Here is a 17,911-nt window from a genome sequence, read left to right on the forward strand (position 1 = left end):
TTCCACCTCAGCATGAGGAGGAACTTCTGCACTGTGAGGGTCCCAGAGCACTGGAACAGGCTGCCCAGAGGGGTTGTGGAGTCTCCTCTGGAGCCTTTCCATCCCTGTCTGGATGTGCTCCTGTGCAACCTGTGCTGGATTCTATGGTCCTGCTCTGTCAGGGTCTCCTAAGGTCCCTTCCAACCCCTAACCCCCTGTGAGCCTGGGATTTTCAGCATGCAAAGTACACAAGCAGTGCTCTTTTCCAGAGCTGGACTCACATGTCTGTTTTGCAGCCAGTGATGCCAGCCAGGACCAGCTTGATGCCTGAGGCACGTGTGAAGTTTTCTCCTTTCACTGTGATCTCACTTTTGCCCAAGGTAGAGATCCACAAGGGTTCAATGGAACGAACGCTGATGTGCTGTTACAAAACAAAGCAACCCCAAGAACTAATTAGGAGAAAAGGAAAAAAAAAATAGGCTAAGCAGTTAAACTGCAAAAACCAAGCAAGCAGTCAGGAACATGGGACTCAGGCCACTGGGATGCATTTTCTTATTCAATTTAAAGCTTGGGAAGCTTGATCCTGGGAAGCACTGCCGGTGACAACTTCTTTCATAAGCCAACTCTTTGTACTCCAGATTTCATACTCCAATTTATCTCACCACAAAGTTCCCCCCAGAGGAATCACAATCTGGGAAGTATCATAAAAACCCAGCTTGAAATGCTCCATTTGCTGTGACCCTTGAAGAGCTGAGGAGCAAGACAAGACAAAACCCATGTTGCTGTCACTACCAGAGACCAGAGGAACAAACAAAGGCATCTCCTGTGACCTGTAAAGGGGAAATAGGGTCACAGCCTAGAATGAAGAGCTGAGAGAGAGCCCCAGAATTAGCTTTACTAGAAAGCCTGGTGGCTTTAGGGGCTTTTGGCTATCCCATTTTGATGCTAAGAAGTTTACAAATCTCTGTTTTCAGCAGTTCAGAACAATCCTGGTTTGCTGTGGTGCTGGCAGAGTCTGGCAGAACCGTGGCCAATTTGGAAATCTGCTTTTCTGAGTGGATCTTTGATTATTTTAACTCACCAAAAGTACTGAGCAAGAAGAATCTTTGGTGGTTTATTGTTTTTTTTTTTTTTCCCTAATGCATTTACTTGATGCATTTCACAGCATCTCATGTTTAATCAGTTTTTCTGCTTGCCCAGTTTCACAACCACACAGACACTTTCCTCTCTGGCTGTCTTTCAGACAACAAACTGAACATGTCTGGAAAAAAAAAAAAAAAAAAAAATCAACCCACCAAACAGAAAATTCTGCAATGAAACGACAAACTGCCTGGGACCTTCTCAGGCAGAAAATGGTTTCTAGCTGCCTTTTAGGTTGCCCACAATCCCAGTTTAAAGTCAGTTTTCAGAGGGTTGTGACCATCCTGATGTCTGCTATGGACACATCCACTGAGCACTGCAGCCTTCCTGACCCTGAGATGGCTGCTGGTGCAAAACCTCTAGGAAAATTCTTCCCACAGGGATTTTCTCCCCACCAATCTTTTCATGCACCCAGAGCAGCACCAGGATTTGGGGCTGGCAGCCTGAGGGGAGCACTGGGGTCACATTGCCATGCTCTGCAAACACAGCATCTGCCCATGTCAGGAGAGTCCCCAGTGGGCTGTCACAGCTCACTGAACACCAGAGTGCTCCGGAGCTAATGTGAGACCTGTCACAACTGATTGAAGGCTGCCACTTGCGCCTCAGGAAAGGGCAGGAGAGTGCAAAGGCTGGGGCCAGAGGGCCTGCAAAAGGACCTCCAAGATGACCTCTGGTATGGATAATGAAGGAGGGCAAAAGAAACCCATGACAAGCAGCCTGAGGGAGAAAATTCACTCCCATTCTGCTCTGGGGATCAGTTTAACCCTCAGAATGCAAACAGGAGATCTGAAGCAGAAATCTGAGGGATTAAAGCCAGTGAAGCACCAAAGCTTTTCTGCATCTGTGTCCCATCCCTCTGCTTGTGCACAAGGGGAGTCAAATATCCTCACACAAATGTAGAAGCCAGATACCACCCAAAGGAGTAAAAGACTGCTGCAGGGTTCTGGGTGGTGAGCAGAAGGGAGCCCTGAAGCACAGGAATAACACAGCAGCATCAAACACAGGATGAGCCTCCAAAGCTGTAAGCCCTCGTGAGGGAAATGCCAGGACCCCCCTCTGCCCAGGGGTGTGGCAGGACACTGAAGCTCTTCAGGGGTCCAACTGGTTATCTGTGCCAGGCACCACACACCACAGGCTGTCTCACCTTAGCTTCCCTTGTTTCTCTTCTTCCAGCAAGAAGAAATGGTGGGAAGAATGGTTCCGTCTGGAAGTTTGGATGCCCCCTGAAATGATGCCTTCCCCAGCCTCGCTCACCATGCCCTGCCTTGCCCTGAGCACAGTCACTGGCAGCACTGAGGCAAGCAGGTCTGGGCTACCCAAGAGCCTGCTGCCCACCTTGACCAATATGGTCCACCACACTTCCTTCAGCAGTAAAAGAAACCAGGAATCTCCTCCCTGAATGCAGGAGGGACCAAAGGCCCTCCCTGTGGTGCCTGTGCCTGTGACCCTCCCCTCCCCAGCACCAGAGCTCTGCTGCCTCTCCAGCTGTGCCTGGCAGGGGCAGAGATGCCCAGCAGCAAGAGGGAAGGGCTTGTGAGGCATTGATGAGAACTGTGCAAACACACAGGGACACACAGCAAGCTTGTGCCAGGTCCTCAGGTGATGTAAATCAGCACAGCCTTGTCAGCTTCATTAGAGCTCCACATGGCTGAGCTCAGCCCCCACTCCCGGGCAGCCTTCCCCCAGGCTGTGCAAACAGTGCCAGTCACATCCTCAGAGGTGTGCTTAGCATGGCTGCAGGTCCCAGCAAGAGATCCATCAGCAGCCCAGCTTCAGCAGCCTGTGGCACCCCAGGGTGCTCAACTCTCCCTCCTGATGTGCTGCTAGCAGGGGGCCCCCGAGGCCAGGCAAAGAATTGCAGTGGGGCAGTGGCCCAGCTGAGAAATGACCTGCTGAAAGACAAGGCTTGCTGCCAGCCAGAGCAGGGCCCCAGCCAAGAGTGCTCCTGCAACCACTCCAACTGCTGCTCAGCCACTGGGAGGGGGAAACTGCATGCATGGAAACCAGCAGCTGCAGTCAGGAGGAGGGCTGGGGCTGCTACTGGGGGGGAAAAAAGGTATCTTAATCTAACTGCTCAGCTGGGGGTGTGAGGAAACACAAATCCTCTTTCTCAGCTCTCCAGTCTCCTTAAAGCACTGCAGTCAAAGGAGAGCAGGATTTCAGATGCAGTTTCCAGCCCTCTGAATGGATCAATCACTTCTAAACAAACATCTGCCTTTGGATTGGCTCTAGTGCCTTTGCTGCCTTGTCCATCACTGTCTCTCCAAGATAAGGCAACTGGAAGAAAGCCATCACCCAGGCAATTCCAGCTCTCTACCAGCGTCAAATTAATGCACTTGGAAGCAGAGCAAAGAGGAATTCTCTCTGTTCTTTCACTAGCTGCAATGCTTTCCATGCAGACCAAACCCAGCATATGAATGCTCAGAAGCAGGAGCACCACAGCCCCACTCGGCATGGAAAGAAAGCTGGGGAGGGGCTTTTTAGGGGGTCAGGTAATGACAGGACTAAGGGGAATGGAACAAAACTAGAAATGGGCAGATTCAGATTGAATGTTAGGAAGAAATTCTTCCCCATGAGGGTGGTGAGACACTGGCACAGGTTGCCCAGGGATGTGACAGAAATTCCATACCTAGAGGTTTTTGCAGCCAGGCTGGATGTGGCTCTGAACACCCTGATGTAGCGTGAGGTGTCCCTGCCCATGGCAGGGGGGTTGGAACTGGATGAGCCTTGAGGTCCCTTCCAGCCCTGACAATTCTATGATTCTGTGATTTTGCTCAAGAAACCTCAGCCTGAACAGCTGAATTGAAGAGGTAATTCCTGCCTTTACAGTTGAAAGTTCTGCCAGTTTTAATCTTCAGAGCTAAGAAGCCAGCAGCTATTTATACCACCCATGGCATTACTCACAGAACAACAGCAAGCAAGAAGTGTAGGCAGCAAACCTCTACGTCCTTACTCATCAGTCAAATTTCTCCTCACCACTCACTTCTTCCCTAACACTTGCATGTCACAGGCAACCACTGGTGACAAGATTGCTCAGCTTGATGAGAAAACAAAACCATCTGGGCACCACAAAGGGATAACCTCCTGGGTGAAGGGCTGGCCTGGGGAGCAAACTGGCCTCTCTGCACTCTAGGTAATCCCAAGAGTGAACTCCACAGCCAGACTCAGAAGGTACTCTGGCACCAGCAACACTTCTTCCTCTGCAGTGATGGAGAACAGCTCCAGCCCCAGTTTTGCCTACAGCCTGGAAGCCAGGAAGATTTGTCTGTGTGGCCCAGGGATTTACAAACACCCAGAGATTCCAGCCCCTCGAGGTATCCTCTAGCCCCTTGTCTGTCATGCAGAAACCGGGTGTCACATCCTCCCCTTCCTCCTGCTCCTCTGGCAGCTATGTCTCAGGAGAAGCTGTGACAAAGGCCCCCAGCTCCTTTGATTTTGGCAGTGAGTGCAGCAGGGTGTGGAGAGCAACCAAGCTGGCTGCTCACCAGTCTTATGAGGAACAGCTGAGGGACCTGGGTTTGTTCAGCCTTCAGGAGAGAAGGCTGAGAGGAGACCTCATTGCCCTCTACAGCTCCCTGAAAAGAGGCTGCAGTGAGGTGGGGGCTGGGCTTTAAATAAATCTACTTTAAATCAATCTATTTTAAGTAAGTCTGTTTTAACTAAATCTCTTTTCCATCAGTCTGCCTGCTTTAACCAACCCTCTCCCCCAACCCCCAGCACCTCAGTAATGCTGATGCTCAACTGCTCACCTCTGTTTCCTGCACAGCAGGGATCCTCTTGGAAGCAGCTGCATCGCAACTATCCTGGAAAGAAAAAACAACACCCCCCAAACAATCAGCATTTAAGGGCAAGGAAGAGAGAGATTGCTGCTCAGGAGTAGAAAAGAGAAGGCAGAGGCACCCCAGGGGATTCCAGCCCTCCCCAGCAAGCTTCACCTGGCAGGTGGTGGCAGGCGAGACGGGCGTCCATCTGCAGCTGGCACACTCACCCTGGTGCACACACCGTGAGCAGCTGGCAAAACACAAGCACAAGAGGCTCTGTGAGACACTCAACCCCACCCCAGAGGCAGCCACCAGCGTGGAATTCCAAGTGACACAGAGAAGCACAGAACCCAAGAGAACAACCTGGCAGACAAATGTGTACAACCCATAACCTGCATCTACCCTCCAAGCCTGCTGCTCCGTTCTGCTGCTTCTAGGGGCAAGCTGGGGATGAAATAAAACCTGTGCTGAGGTGCTGAGGCAGAAATTCCCAAAAAGCATGAAGCAGGCAAAACACTTTTGGCCTTCACTTTGCTGTGCTTTTCTGCAGTACACAAGTGGCCAGATTGTACATTTTAACCAGAAAAGGGAAAAAAAAAAAAAAAAAAACATCACTGATGCTTTCACAGCTTGTCTGAACCTCTGGGGGGGGTGTGGTGCTGGTGAGCATTGCTAGCTTGCTGCTGCCTTCCCTTGCCACAAAATTGTGCCTGCTGGGGATTAGTTTGTCCCTAGCTTGCCTTGCAATGCATCTAGCAGCATGGAGGAGAGCCAAGAGCAGCACAGGCCCTTGCTAGGCATGCTGAGAAATGCCCTGGTTGGGAGAAGGACAGCTCCTTCCTCGTGCTGTCCCAGGGGCAGGGAAGTGATGTGCCACTTCCCAACAAGCAGGGGCTCAGTTTTAGCCCACATGCCCAAAATTAGCCTCTTTGGATGGGGGAGGAGCATTCTGAAGCACAGAATGCTTTGGGTTGGAAAAGTCCTCTGAGATCATCCAGTCCAACCAGCAACCTAACACCACCATGGCCACCAAACCATGGCCACAGGTTTATGGAACACCTCCACGGATGGGGACTCTGCCACCTCCCTGGGCAACCTATTCAGGAGCAGAAATTCTGTAGCCTACCTACAGCCTGTGTTAGCCAGAGCTCTCCAAGCTCTGCCATATATCACAAAGGGCTGGGCATGTGGCCATGGGGAGGCCACAGCTTGAGCACTGGGTTGAGTTCTGGATGCCACAGCATAGGAAAGACACTGAGGTGCTAGGGGCTGTCCAGAGAAGAGCAAGGAGGCCAGGTAGGGGTTTGGAGGGCATGGCATACAAGGAGCATCTGAGGGGGCTGGGGTTGCTTAGTCTGCAGAAGAGGAGGCTGAGGGGAGACCTCACACTGCTCTCTACAAGAAGCCTCACTACAAGGTTGTAGACAAGCTGGTTTTAGTCTCCTCTCCCAAGTAACCAGTGACAGGATCAGAGGCAATGGGTTTAAGTTGTGCCAGGGGAGGGCTAGGTTGGAGATGAAAAATTTCTTTGCTGCAAGAGTGGTCAGGGACTGGAATAGGCTGCCCAGGGAGGTGGTGGAGTCCCCATCCCTGGAGGGGTTCAAAAAGCTGCAGATGTGGTGCTTCAGGAGATAGTTCAGTGGTCATGGGAGGTAGGTTATGGTTGGACTGGATGATCTTAAAGGTCTTTTCCAACCTTAATGAGTCTAGGTACTGGGGACAAACGCTTTCCACTGCCACCCCTCAGCAAAGAGAGTGGCTCTGAAAAAGGGTGGGTACAGAGCCATGGACATGCCTGATTCCTCTTGGCAGCTCAGATGCTCCTTCCTGGTTTGACTGCATTCATGTTACCCACTGGTCAGATTGAAATTGCATCTAGCTCTATGAAAAACCAGCTCCATAAAGGGACTTCTACAGAATTTCTGGACTCCTCTGATCCAGGTCTTATGCTGAGTCCCAAGGCCCCCCTTCTTCACAAGGACAAAAAGGATTTTAATATCATTGTGACATCCTTTATTATCTCTTCAGGCACGTGTCATAAATTCAGTCACTGTAATGACTCTCCTTCAGCTAGCTGCCAGGGTTCCATTAAATAAGAGTCATCAGAAGAAGCAGCTCTCTAAGGGCAATAAAAAAAAAGAAAGAGGAGAAGGAGGAAATGGAGCAAGGAAAGGGATGTGACTATCTTTAGCAAAATCTATTTCCTTAATAAATACCAGAAAGAAAAAAACTCTCAGCTGGGTGAAGGGGAACCTCTGTAGAGTCCTGCACCTGGGGAGGAACTGTACCAGGCACCAGGACAGACCAGAGGTCATCCTGCTGGAAAGCAGCTCCATGGGGAAGGACCTTGGAGTCCTGGTGGGGAGCAAGTTCTGCATGGGACAGCACTGTGCCCTTGGGGCCAGCAGGGCTAGGGAGGTTCTCCTGCCCCTCTGCTCTGCCCTGGTGAGACCACCCCTGCAATACTGTGTCCAGTTCTGGGCTCCCCAGTTCAAGAGAGACAGAGACCTGCTGGAGAGGGTCCAATGGAGGCTGTGAGGATGACTGGGAGACTGGAACATCTCTGGTGTGAAGAAAGACTGAGAGCCCTGGGGCTGCTTACCCTGGAGAAGTCTGAGAGGGGATCTGAGCAAAGTCTATCAATATCTGAGGGGTGGGGGTCAGGGTGAAGGTGCCAGGCTCTGTTTGGTGGTGCCCAGTGACAGGACAGGAAACAACAGGTACAAGCTGGAACCCAGCAGGTTCCACCTCAATGTGAGGAGCAACTTCTTTGGTGTGAGGGTGCTAGAGCCCAGGAGCAGGCTGCCCAGAGAGGTTGTGGAGTCTCCTTGGAGACTTTCCAAACCTGCCCTGGGTGATCCTGCTCTGGCAGAGGGGTTGGACTGGATGATCTCTAGAGGTGCCTTCCAAATCCTACCATTCTGTGATTCAACCCCCTCCCTGCACACACACCCAAACCCCACAATGAACTTCAAGAGAAACCAGGCTCTTACTTTTTCAGCTGAAATGTTTGTGTGACTTTCCAAGAGCTTGAGGCCAGTGATGCTTCCAGAACCAGGCAATCTGCAAGAATGGACATTACAAGAAATAACTCTAGAACAATAAACCAGAGTAACCTGAAAGCTGATGTGCCTTCAGCTCCCTGCACCTTCTCTCATCCATTCATTTTTCTGACTGACAAAAACAACCAGCTTTTGTCTTTCCAGAACACTCTTCAGCTGAGTTACTCCACACTGTCATTAACTAAGCTTGATGCCACCACTGCATGACATGCCAGATGATGTTATTGTCAGGATACTGATAAGGAAATGCTACCAAAGAGCAGAGAGATGGCAAATCAGCTCCCAAAGAGCACAGAGTGGCACAGCCAGAGCCTGAGTTCAAGCCTCCTAACACAGCAAACTCTCCTCATGAGAGACCCCCACACACCGTATTCCTCTCTGTCTCACAGACTTGGTTGCAGAGTCTTCTCTTGTAATCTATGCAGTAGCAATTTTCATCCTATTTAAATCTTTTATGATTGCATGAGTCAATTTGCCATTATTTCAGCTAGCAATTACTATCCCAACAATTCCCTGGCAGCTGTGGAATGAAAGAGTATCTTCTCCTCTGAGCAGAGCACCACAGTGAAGAGCAGAGTTAGCTACAGACCACTTCAGCCATAGCCCCTTTCATCTGTGTGCCTGGGAAATGACTGCCTGCCTGAGATCAGATGAAAGCCATCTGTGCTGACTTTTCTGGATTCTCTCTGCTAGGAAGTGGAGAGCTTTCTAACCCAGGAAAGTTTCCCAGATTTGAAGCACACCTACCTTGCAAAGGCAGAGGAAGCTCTGCCTGCATCCCAGGCTGGCTGGCTGAGCTGCAGCCCAGCTTTGGCTGCACACAGCTTGCTCAGTCAGAACTATCTCTTAACCTCACATCTCTGCAAGCTGCTTGGGTGCTCACTGCCAAGGTCACCTGCACTGCTTCTCAGCCCTTTGGACTGTTCACACACTTCAGCACCTTACTGGGTAGCAAAGAGCCTGATTTGTAAAGTCTTTGAGTGCTGGAAGATGTGGACAAGCACTCACAGACACTGGCCAAGCACCTATTTGCTTCTCCAGGAATCTATGTATCTGCACACACTGATAAAGTGCCTGGAGACATCCAAGACCAGACTTGATGTGGCCCTGGGCAGCCTGCTCTAGTTGGAGGTGTCCCTGCTGCCTGTAGGGGGTTGGACAAGAGGACCTTGTAGGGTCCCTTCCAACCCAATGCATTCTGTGAAAACTGCACAAAAATTGCCTGAATCACTTGCTGAGGTCTCAAGCTCTGAACTTGAGGATATGAGAAGGATCTCAGGCCATGAGCTACTGAAAAGTAGCATTTGACTACAAGCAGCAAGTAGAAATAAGGACTTTATTTGCTTCTGACAGAGTTTGTCTTCCAAGTTTGACTAAATCCTTTAAACAGAAGCCTGTCAAATATGGTTCCCTGGCTGTGCTGAAATGAATGGCACCTGTTCCTCTCTGCATGGCCTGGGCTGTCCTTTCACAAGGCACCAGGCTGCACTGGTGGCAGTTATTTTCAGAACCTCTGTTTTTTCTATTTCCAGAAATAAGTTTTGCAAGTGCATCTTCCTGAGAAACTGAGGGCACTTCAGCCCAGGTACCAGGAATAGTCCCCATCTGCATTATCCACCAATGCAGCTCAGCCTGCAGGAGTATGTGAGGGGCAGTGATGCTGGTGGGTACAAGCTCAGCTCACAATCTCCTGGTCAGCACCATCCAGGGGCTCACTTTGGCACACAGCATGGGCAAGGTGAGCTGGCTTCATAGCTCCCTGCTCGGAAAACGTGCTCATGGTGTAAGAGAAAAGCCTCAGGGTGAGGAAACAGAGAATCAAAAGAATGTGCTCCACAAGTGTAAGGCTTTGGGGACTGGCTCAACAAAGGACATTCTCTTCTCTCTTGCATTTGTCCTTCTTGTAAAACCACTAAAATGTTTACTAAAGACAGAGCAGGATACTGATGGATATCAGCCTCCTTTGTCACCTGCTAGTGACAAAATCTTTTCTCCCCAGTTACCAAATCAGTACTGGACAGGAACTTGACACAGCACTTGTATGATGCCAGAGAAGCTTTTGTCATACCAAGGCCATAGGATGAGCTCCTGAGAACCTCCTTCAGGGCCAAGGGACCCCAAGAGAGAGAGCTGTTGCAGTACTGAGCTCTTCAGAACAACAGGGTTTTGGAAGTTCTCTTGAACACTTCATGCCTTTTTCTACACAAAGCAATGGTAAGAGATTCAGATTCATGCAGAGGATTATGTCTTTTGGGCTACCTTACGTAGGAAAAGACAAAGGCAGGCATTTATCTGAATTTTCTGCCTCTTCTTAAGGTCACTTCAAGAGTACCTGGTATCTTTGAACTTGCTAGCTTGGCCCCTCTGCTGAGAATAAAACTCTCTTTTTGTATCCTTACACAAGCAACTCAAAAAAGGCACAAGATCAATCTGTATTAAAAATGTTTTGTGTTTCTACTGCAGACTCTTGAAGCAATGCAAGAAGGAAGCTTTCCTCCTATGACTCAAATAAGGCTCTACAGCAAAGGATAATCATCTGCCCTTTGAGACCACAGCCCAGGGAACAGCCCCAATGTCTAGACACTGGGTGGTAACCTACCACTTCCAGTCTGAAACCTGTAGCTGCCCACACCATGCACAAAACAGATCACAAGCTCCATGTGTCCAATACACAGATGGCTCACAACTCTGAGCTCAGAACTGGGGAATAAAGCAGCATAAGGATCAATGCAGAAAGATTCACCCAAGCATTCAGAAAGACTCAGGAAATCCAGGCAAAAGGATGTCCCTGAACCATGTGGGCTTTGGCTAATGCTCTACATGGGACAACCACTTCCTTCCAAGTGTCTCAAGTTCTGCTGAACCAGTGACTAGAATGTTAAGGTTATTTATTGCACAGATATTCACAGCCAGATCTTTGTGTTTATGCCAGAACAGCTTCTTGCAACAAAACCAAATTCTGTTTGCAGGTGAGGGAAGGGATAAGAGAGGTTTATTTGTCAAGGCAGAGCAGTGGACAATCACTGCTTCCACAGCTCCAGCCAGCTTGGTTGTCATTGCAGCTATCTTAGTTTCCTCAGACAGTGATTAATGGCACCATGCTAACACACTCCTGATGCTAAAGCACTGCACTGCTTAGGCTGAACTGAGAAAAGCTGCTGCTAAGTCCTAGGTAACAGATTTTACTACCTGTAAAAAGGATTCCATATTAACAAATCTTAATTATTGGTAGAGGCCCCATCCCTGCAGATACTCAAGGTGAGGGTGGACAGGGCTCTGGCCAACCTGCTGTAGTGGAGGATGTCCCTGCTGAGTGCAGAGGGGGTTGGACTGGATGAGCTTTGAAGGTCCCTTCCAACCCAGACCATTCTGTGATTCTATGATCAAAAACAGTGCTGAGTGCCCTCAAGTGAAGAAATTGAAAAGAGCAGCACCAGGAAGATTAAAAAGGAATTTAAGGCCCTTGGGAAATCGATTGACGGGGCAGGAGCTCAAGTGGTGTTCTGCTCAGTTCCCTCAGCAGCTGTGGTGTACACTGAGAGGAACAGGAAAACCCACACCATCAACAGCTGGCTTAGGAGATGGTGCCAGCAGCGGAATTTTGGCTTCTTTGATCACGGGGCAACTCTTACTGCACCTGACCTGCTGGAGCAAGATGGGTTGAATCTATCTAGAAAGGGTAAGAGGGTGCTGGCACTGGGGTTGGCAGGACTCATTGGGAGGGCTTTAAACTAGGTCTGAAGGGGGTGGGTGAGGATACCAGTCTCCCTGGAGAGGAGGGAGGACCACACAAACTGGTGAAACCAGCAGCCCAGCTGAAGTGCATGTACACCAATGCACGCAGTATGGGCAACAAACAAGAGGAACTGGAACTCTTGGTTCACCAGGAGAACTATGATGTAGTTGCCATCACAGAAACATGGTGGGACGATTCTCACAATTGGAGTACCACACTGGGGGGTTATAAGCTCTTTAGGAGAGACAGGCAAGGGAGAAGAGGAGGAGGGGTGGCCCTGTATATTAGGGAATCCTTTGATGCCTCAGAACTTGAGGTTGCAGATGAAAGGGTTGAATGCTTGTGGGTTAAAATCAGAGGGAGGCCACACAAAACTGACATCCTGGTTGGAGTCTGTTATAGACCACCCAACCAGGACGAGGAGGCCGATGAGATATTCTATAAGCAGCTGGAAGCTGTCTCAAGATCATCAGACCTTGTCCTTGTGGGGGACTTTAACCTACCAGACATCTGCTGGGAACTTAATTCAGCAGAGAGGAGACAGTCCAGAAGGTTCCTAGAGTGCATGGATGACAACTTCCTGATGCAGCTCTTAGGTGAACCTACCAGGGGCAAGGCTCTGCTTGATCTGCTGTTCTCAAATAGAGAAGGGCTGGTGGGAGATGTGATGGTTGGAGGCTGTCTAGGGTGCAGCGACCATGAGATAGTGGAGTTTTCAATATGCAGGGAAATAGGGAGGAGCAGTAACAGAACCCTCACTTTGGACTTCCGGAGGGCAAACTTCAGGTTGTTCAGGCAACTTATTCAGAAAGTTCCCTGGGTAACAGCCCTTAAGAACAAAGGGGTCCAGGATGGTTGGACCTACTTCAAACAGGAGCTCCTAAAGGCACAGGAACTGGCAGTTCCCACATGCCGTAAGACGAGCCGGCGGGGAAGACGACCGGCCTGGATGAGCAAGCAGCTCCTGAAGGATTTAAGGGAAAAAAAGAGGGTTTATCGCCTTTGGAAAGGGGGGGAGGCAACTAGTGATATGTTTAAGGATGTTGTTAGATCATGTAGGAGAAAAATTAGAGAGGCAAAAGCACAGTTAGAAATTAAACTGGCCACTCCCGTGAAGGACAACAAAAAGCATTTTTATAAATATATTAATGCTAAAAAGAGGGGCAAGAGGAGCCTCCACTCTTTATTGGACGTGGAGGGTAACATTGTAACTAAGGATGAGGAGAAGGCTGAGATTCTAAATACCTTCTTTGCCTCCATTTTCAACAGTAAGGCAGGAGGACTTCAGGATAACTGGCCTCCTGAGCTGGTTGATGGGGTCAAGGAGCAGTGCTGTACTCCTGAAATCCATGTGGAATTAGTTCGAGACTTGTTGAGTCACTTGGATATTCACAAGTCCATGGGACCTGATGGGATTCATCCTAGGGTGCTGAAAGAGCTGGCAGATGAGCTGGCCAAGCCTCTCTCCATCATTTTCCACCAGTCCTGGCTCACTGGAGAGGTCCCAGAAGACTGGAAACTGGCCAATGTGACGCCCATCCACAAGAAGGGACGGACAGAAGAACCTGGGAACTACAGGCCTGTCAGCCTGACCTCAGTGCCAGGGAAAATCATGGAGCAGATTGTCTTGGGGGCAATCACTGTGCACCTGAAGGATGGCCAAGGAATCAGGCCCAGCCAACATGGATTTAGGAAGGGCAGGTCCTGCCTCACCAACCTGATCTCCTTCTATGACCAGGTGACCGCCTGGTGGACGTGGGGCAAGGCTGTGGATGTAGTCTACCTGGACTTCAGCAAGGCCTTTGACACTGTCCCCCACAGCAAACTCCTGGCCAAGCTGTCAGCCTGTGGCTTGGACAGCAGCACTCTGTGCTGGGTTAGGAACTGGCTGGAGGGCCGAGCCCAGAGAGTGGTGGTGAATGGTGCCACATCCAGCTGGCAGCCTGTCACTAGTGGTGTCCCCCAGGGATCAGTGCTGGGCCCCATCCTGTTCAATATCTTTATTGATGATCTGGATGAGGGGATTGAGTCCATCATCAGTAAATTTGCAGATGACACCAAGCTGGGAGCAGGTGTTGATCTGTTAGAAGGTAGAAGGGCTCTGCAGAGGGACCTTGACAGGCTGGACAGATGGGCAGAGTCCAACAGGATGGCATTCAACAAGTCCAAGTGCCAGGTGCTGCACTTTGGCCACAACAACCCCATGCAGAGCTACAGGCTGGGGTCAGAGTGGCTGGAGAGCAGCCAGGTGGAAAGGGACCTGGGGGTACTGGTTGACAGGCGCCTGAACATGAGCCAGCAGTGTGCCCAGGTGGCCAAGAGAGCCAATGGCATCCTGGCCTGCATCAGGCATAGTGTGGCCAGCAGGAGCAGGGAGGTCATTGTACCCCTGTACACAGCACTGGTTAGGCCACACCTTGAGTACTGTGTCCAGTTCTGGGCCCCTCAGTTTAGGAAAGATGTTGAATTGCTGGAGCATGTCCAGAGAAGGGCAACGAGGCTGGGGAGAGGCCTTGAGCACAAGCCCTATGAGGAGAGGCTGAGGGAGCTGGGACTGTTTAGCCTGGAGAAGAGGAGGCTCAGGGGAGACCTCATTGCTGTCTACAACTACCTGAAGGGAGGTTGTAGCCAGGAGGGGTTTGGTCTCTTCTCCCAGGCAACCAGCACCAGAACAAGAGGACACAGTCTCAAGCTGCACCAGGGGAGGTTTAGGCTGGAGGTGAGGAGAAAGTTCTTCCCAGAGAGAGTGGTTGGCCATTGGAATGTGCTGCCCATGGAGGTGGTGGAGTCACCATCCCTGGAGGTGTTCAAGAGGGGATTGGACGTGGCACTTGGTGCCATGGTTTAGATAGGCATGAGGTGTAGGGTGACAGGTTGGGCTCGATGATCCTTGAGGTCTCTTCCAACCTTCTTGATTCTATGATTCTAAGTCACTCAACAAAACATGAATTATGTTCATCAAAAATGGACACATTTCTCTCAAGGGCATTTGATAAAAAGCCTCACCTGCTCTCACAGCTCCTGGAGGCAGCCTTCATGCTCAGTTCTCCTCAGTAAGAGGCATTACAAACACATGCAACAGGCAGACCTACCATTGTCAGCTATCCCTGGGCTGGTCAGGTTGCAGAGACAGGAGGAGTTGGTCAGCACCACGTTCTCATAGAAGATTTCAAGAGGTGTCACAATTTTGATCATGCAGGAAGTAAGGGGTTTGCTTCTGCTTGCAGCCACAGCAACCTGGGAAACAACAAACCCCAGAACACAACAGAGGAGTTCTCTTATTTGCTGTCACCTTCTCCTTTCAGAAAACTACAAACAGGCCTTGAGCAGCTGAGTCTAGCTGAGAGGTGTCCCTGCCTATGAGAGGTGGGGGGGGTTGGAAGAGATGAGCTCTGAGGTCCCTTCCAACCTGAACCATTCTGTGATTCTCTGATTCAAGACTGACTCTGTGATTCTGAGATTCTGTGGTTTATGATTCTGCAATTCTGTGATAAAAGGTACAAAGGATTTTTTTTGTGTGGTGAAAGCAGACAGTTCAGTAGGTAGCCTCTCAAAGGAGAAGGCCTCTCCCAGCTGAAGAAGCACCAAAAGGAGCAGCATTGCTTACTTCCAGAGATGAAATGGATCTGTAAGGGATGCTAGGGAAGCAACCTACAATAATTTGGGATTTTAAAGCCAGACTTTGGAATTACATGCTGTTACAGAGTCACAGAATGGTTTGGGTTAGAGGGGACCTTAAAGATCATCCAGTTCCAACCCTCCTGCCATGGACAGGGACACCTCTCCCTAGCCCAGGCTGCTCAAGAGCAGTTTGGTCCCTTAAAACCATTCCATCAAGAACACACAAACCCTCCCAGAGAGAAACATTTGCACCCCCAAGCAAAGTGCACTTCATTATGAAACAGGATTTGTCTTGTCAGGAGCTATCCTGTGTTTCTGGCTGAGAAAGCTTTACAAGCAGGATCCCATCCCTGCACTCCATCAGCAAGCCCCAAACAGCAGTGTGCAGACGAAGTGGCCAGTCACAAGAGCTGATAATCAAACAGCCAAGGCTGGCTGTGCTGTGAGCACTGACATCCACCACTTCAAGAGGCATTTCTCTGAGCATCTGTGTCCCATGAATGCTCTGGAACTCGTCACAAAGCTCAGAACTTCACTGATGCCCTGGAAATATTCCAAGAGCTCATCAAGTGACAGAGCAGAAACGTTGCCTGTGTCAGCACAGGGAGTTTTGACTCAATGAGAGGAGGAATAGCTTCAGGCTAACATTTGCTGGGAGAGGAAGGCAGCATCTCTCTGACTGATAGATGAGATTTCCAGTTCCCAATTGCTGAGGTAAGAGGGACATTCACAGGGGATGTGGTGAGAAAAGGAAGCTGCAGTAAGTGATAAAATGACACAGCCACCAGACACGCACAGACCTGGGGGCTCATACCTGGTTCTTGGCAGGAAACCTTAGCAGGATTCTCACATCTTCATCAGCTGCATGGGAAATGTTAACCCAACCCTTGATGCTGCTGGAGTGGGTACAGTTCTCTTTTAATGTGCACCTAGAAGTAGACAGAAAATTACAGCAGGCTCCTTCTTGTGGCTTTGGCTTCAGACACTCTGCTTCAACTGATTCCATGCCATTGATTTTTCACAGGAACAGGATTGATTTTTCACAGGGATATGGTTATGGCTGCAGAAAGCTTCAGGAAAACAATCAGCAAAATATTCTGCTTATCCAAATAAATTAGAATGCATTGATATATGATCCAGGGGCCTCAGCAAGTCAATGGGATTCAAGCAAACATTAGATGCTTGGCCAGGAACCAGTGGACTTTGGTAGACTGGGATGGAATTCATCATCTCAGGCCAACCCTCAACATCAATCCAGCCTGGGGGATGATGAGACCAAGAGCAGCCCTGCAGAAAAGGACTTGGAGGTACTCATGGACAAGAAGCTGGCATGAGCCAGCAATGGGCACTGGCAGCCCAGGAAGCCAATGGCAGCCTGGGCTGCATCCAAAGCAGCATGGCCAGAGGAGGAGAGACAAGATCCTGCCCCTCTGCTGTGGGGAAACCTCACCTGCAGGGCTGTGTCCAGATATGGGACCCCAACACAAGAGAGACATGGACCTGATGGAGAGGGTCCAGAGGAGACCACCAAGATGATCAGAGGAATGGAGCAGCTCTGCTATGGGGATAGGCTGAGAGAGTTGGGGCTGTTCAGCCTGGAGAAGAGAAGGTTTCAGGGAGACCTCAGAGCTGCATGTCAATATCTGAAAGGGACCTCCAGGCAGGCTGGGGAGGGACTGTTCAGAAGGGACTGTGGGGATAGGACCAGTGGCAATGGCTTGAAACTGGAGCAGAGTTAGGTTGGACATCAGGAGGAAGTTCTGCACAGTGAGAGTGGTGAGACACTGGAACAGGCTGCCCAGGGAGGTGGTTGAGGCTCCATCCCTGGAGACAAGATCAGACTTGATGCAGCCCTGGGCAGCCTGCTCTGGTTGGAGGTGTCCCTGCTGAGTGCAGGGGGGTTGGACAAGATGACCTTTGGGGGTCCCTTCCAACCCAATGCAACCTGTGGCTCTGTAAATCTCCAACTTGATTGCTCCATGGCACAGCTCTAGATATGACACCTCCACTTACCTCTAGCCTCAGGGGGGTGAAATGTGCCTTTCAGGGCCTTGGAACTCCCCCAGGCAGGAGGCAGCCACAGCCTCCCTGGGCAGCCTGTGCCAGAGTCTCACCACCCTCCTACTCAAGAACTTCTTCCTCAGCTCCACTCTAACCCTGCTCTGCCTCAGCTTCAAACCATTCTCCCTTGGCCTGGCTCTAGACACCCTCAGCAAAAGTTCCTCTGCAGCCTTCCTGCAGGATCCCTTCAGCTATTGGAAGTCTCCTCCTTGGGCAGCCTGTTCCAGGGTGGTGAGAAACTGGCATAGGTTGCCCAGGGAGGTGGTGGAAGCCTCATCCCTGGAGGTTTTTAAGGCCAGGCTGGATGTGGCTCTGAGCAACCTGATCTGGTGTGAGGTGTCCCTGCCCATGGCAGGGAGGTTGGAACTGGATGGTCCTTGATGTCCCTTCCAACCCTAACAATTCTATGATTCTAAGGCAGCTCTGAGGTCCCCCTGGAGCCTTCTCTTCTCCAGGCTGAACACCCCCAGCTCCCTCAGCCTGTGCTCACAGCAGAAATGAGGACCTGCTTGCAAAGCATGGCTCTCTTCCACAGGGAGCTCACTGTGTAA

General features: G+C 50.3%; 1 protein-coding gene across 1 annotated transcript in view; it reads right to left on the minus strand.

The window, feature by feature from the left end:
- Positions 1–17,911, minus strand: part of PLXNC1 (plexin C1) — a 78,565-nt gene that overhangs the window by 39,456 nt on the left and 21,198 nt on the right. Inside the window, exons 5-10 of the mRNA XM_054386732.1 lie at positions 16,114–16,228; positions 14,771–14,915; positions 7,874–7,943; positions 5,055–5,130; positions 4,869–4,922; positions 261–400 (exon numbers count right to left, since the gene is read on the minus strand). Of these exons, the coding sequence (XP_054242707.1) occupies positions 261–400; positions 4,869–4,922; positions 5,055–5,130; positions 7,874–7,943; positions 14,771–14,915; positions 16,114–16,228 (600 nt within the window). The remainder of the gene's footprint in view (positions 1–260; positions 401–4,868; positions 4,923–5,054; positions 5,131–7,873; positions 7,944–14,770; positions 14,916–16,113; positions 16,229–17,911) is intronic.

This window comes from Indicator indicator, chromosome 14 (genome assembly GCF_027791375.1).
Source record: "Indicator indicator isolate 239-I01 chromosome 14, UM_Iind_1.1, whole genome shotgun sequence".
NCBI lineage: Eukaryota > Metazoa > Chordata > Aves > Piciformes > Indicatoridae > Indicator > Indicator indicator.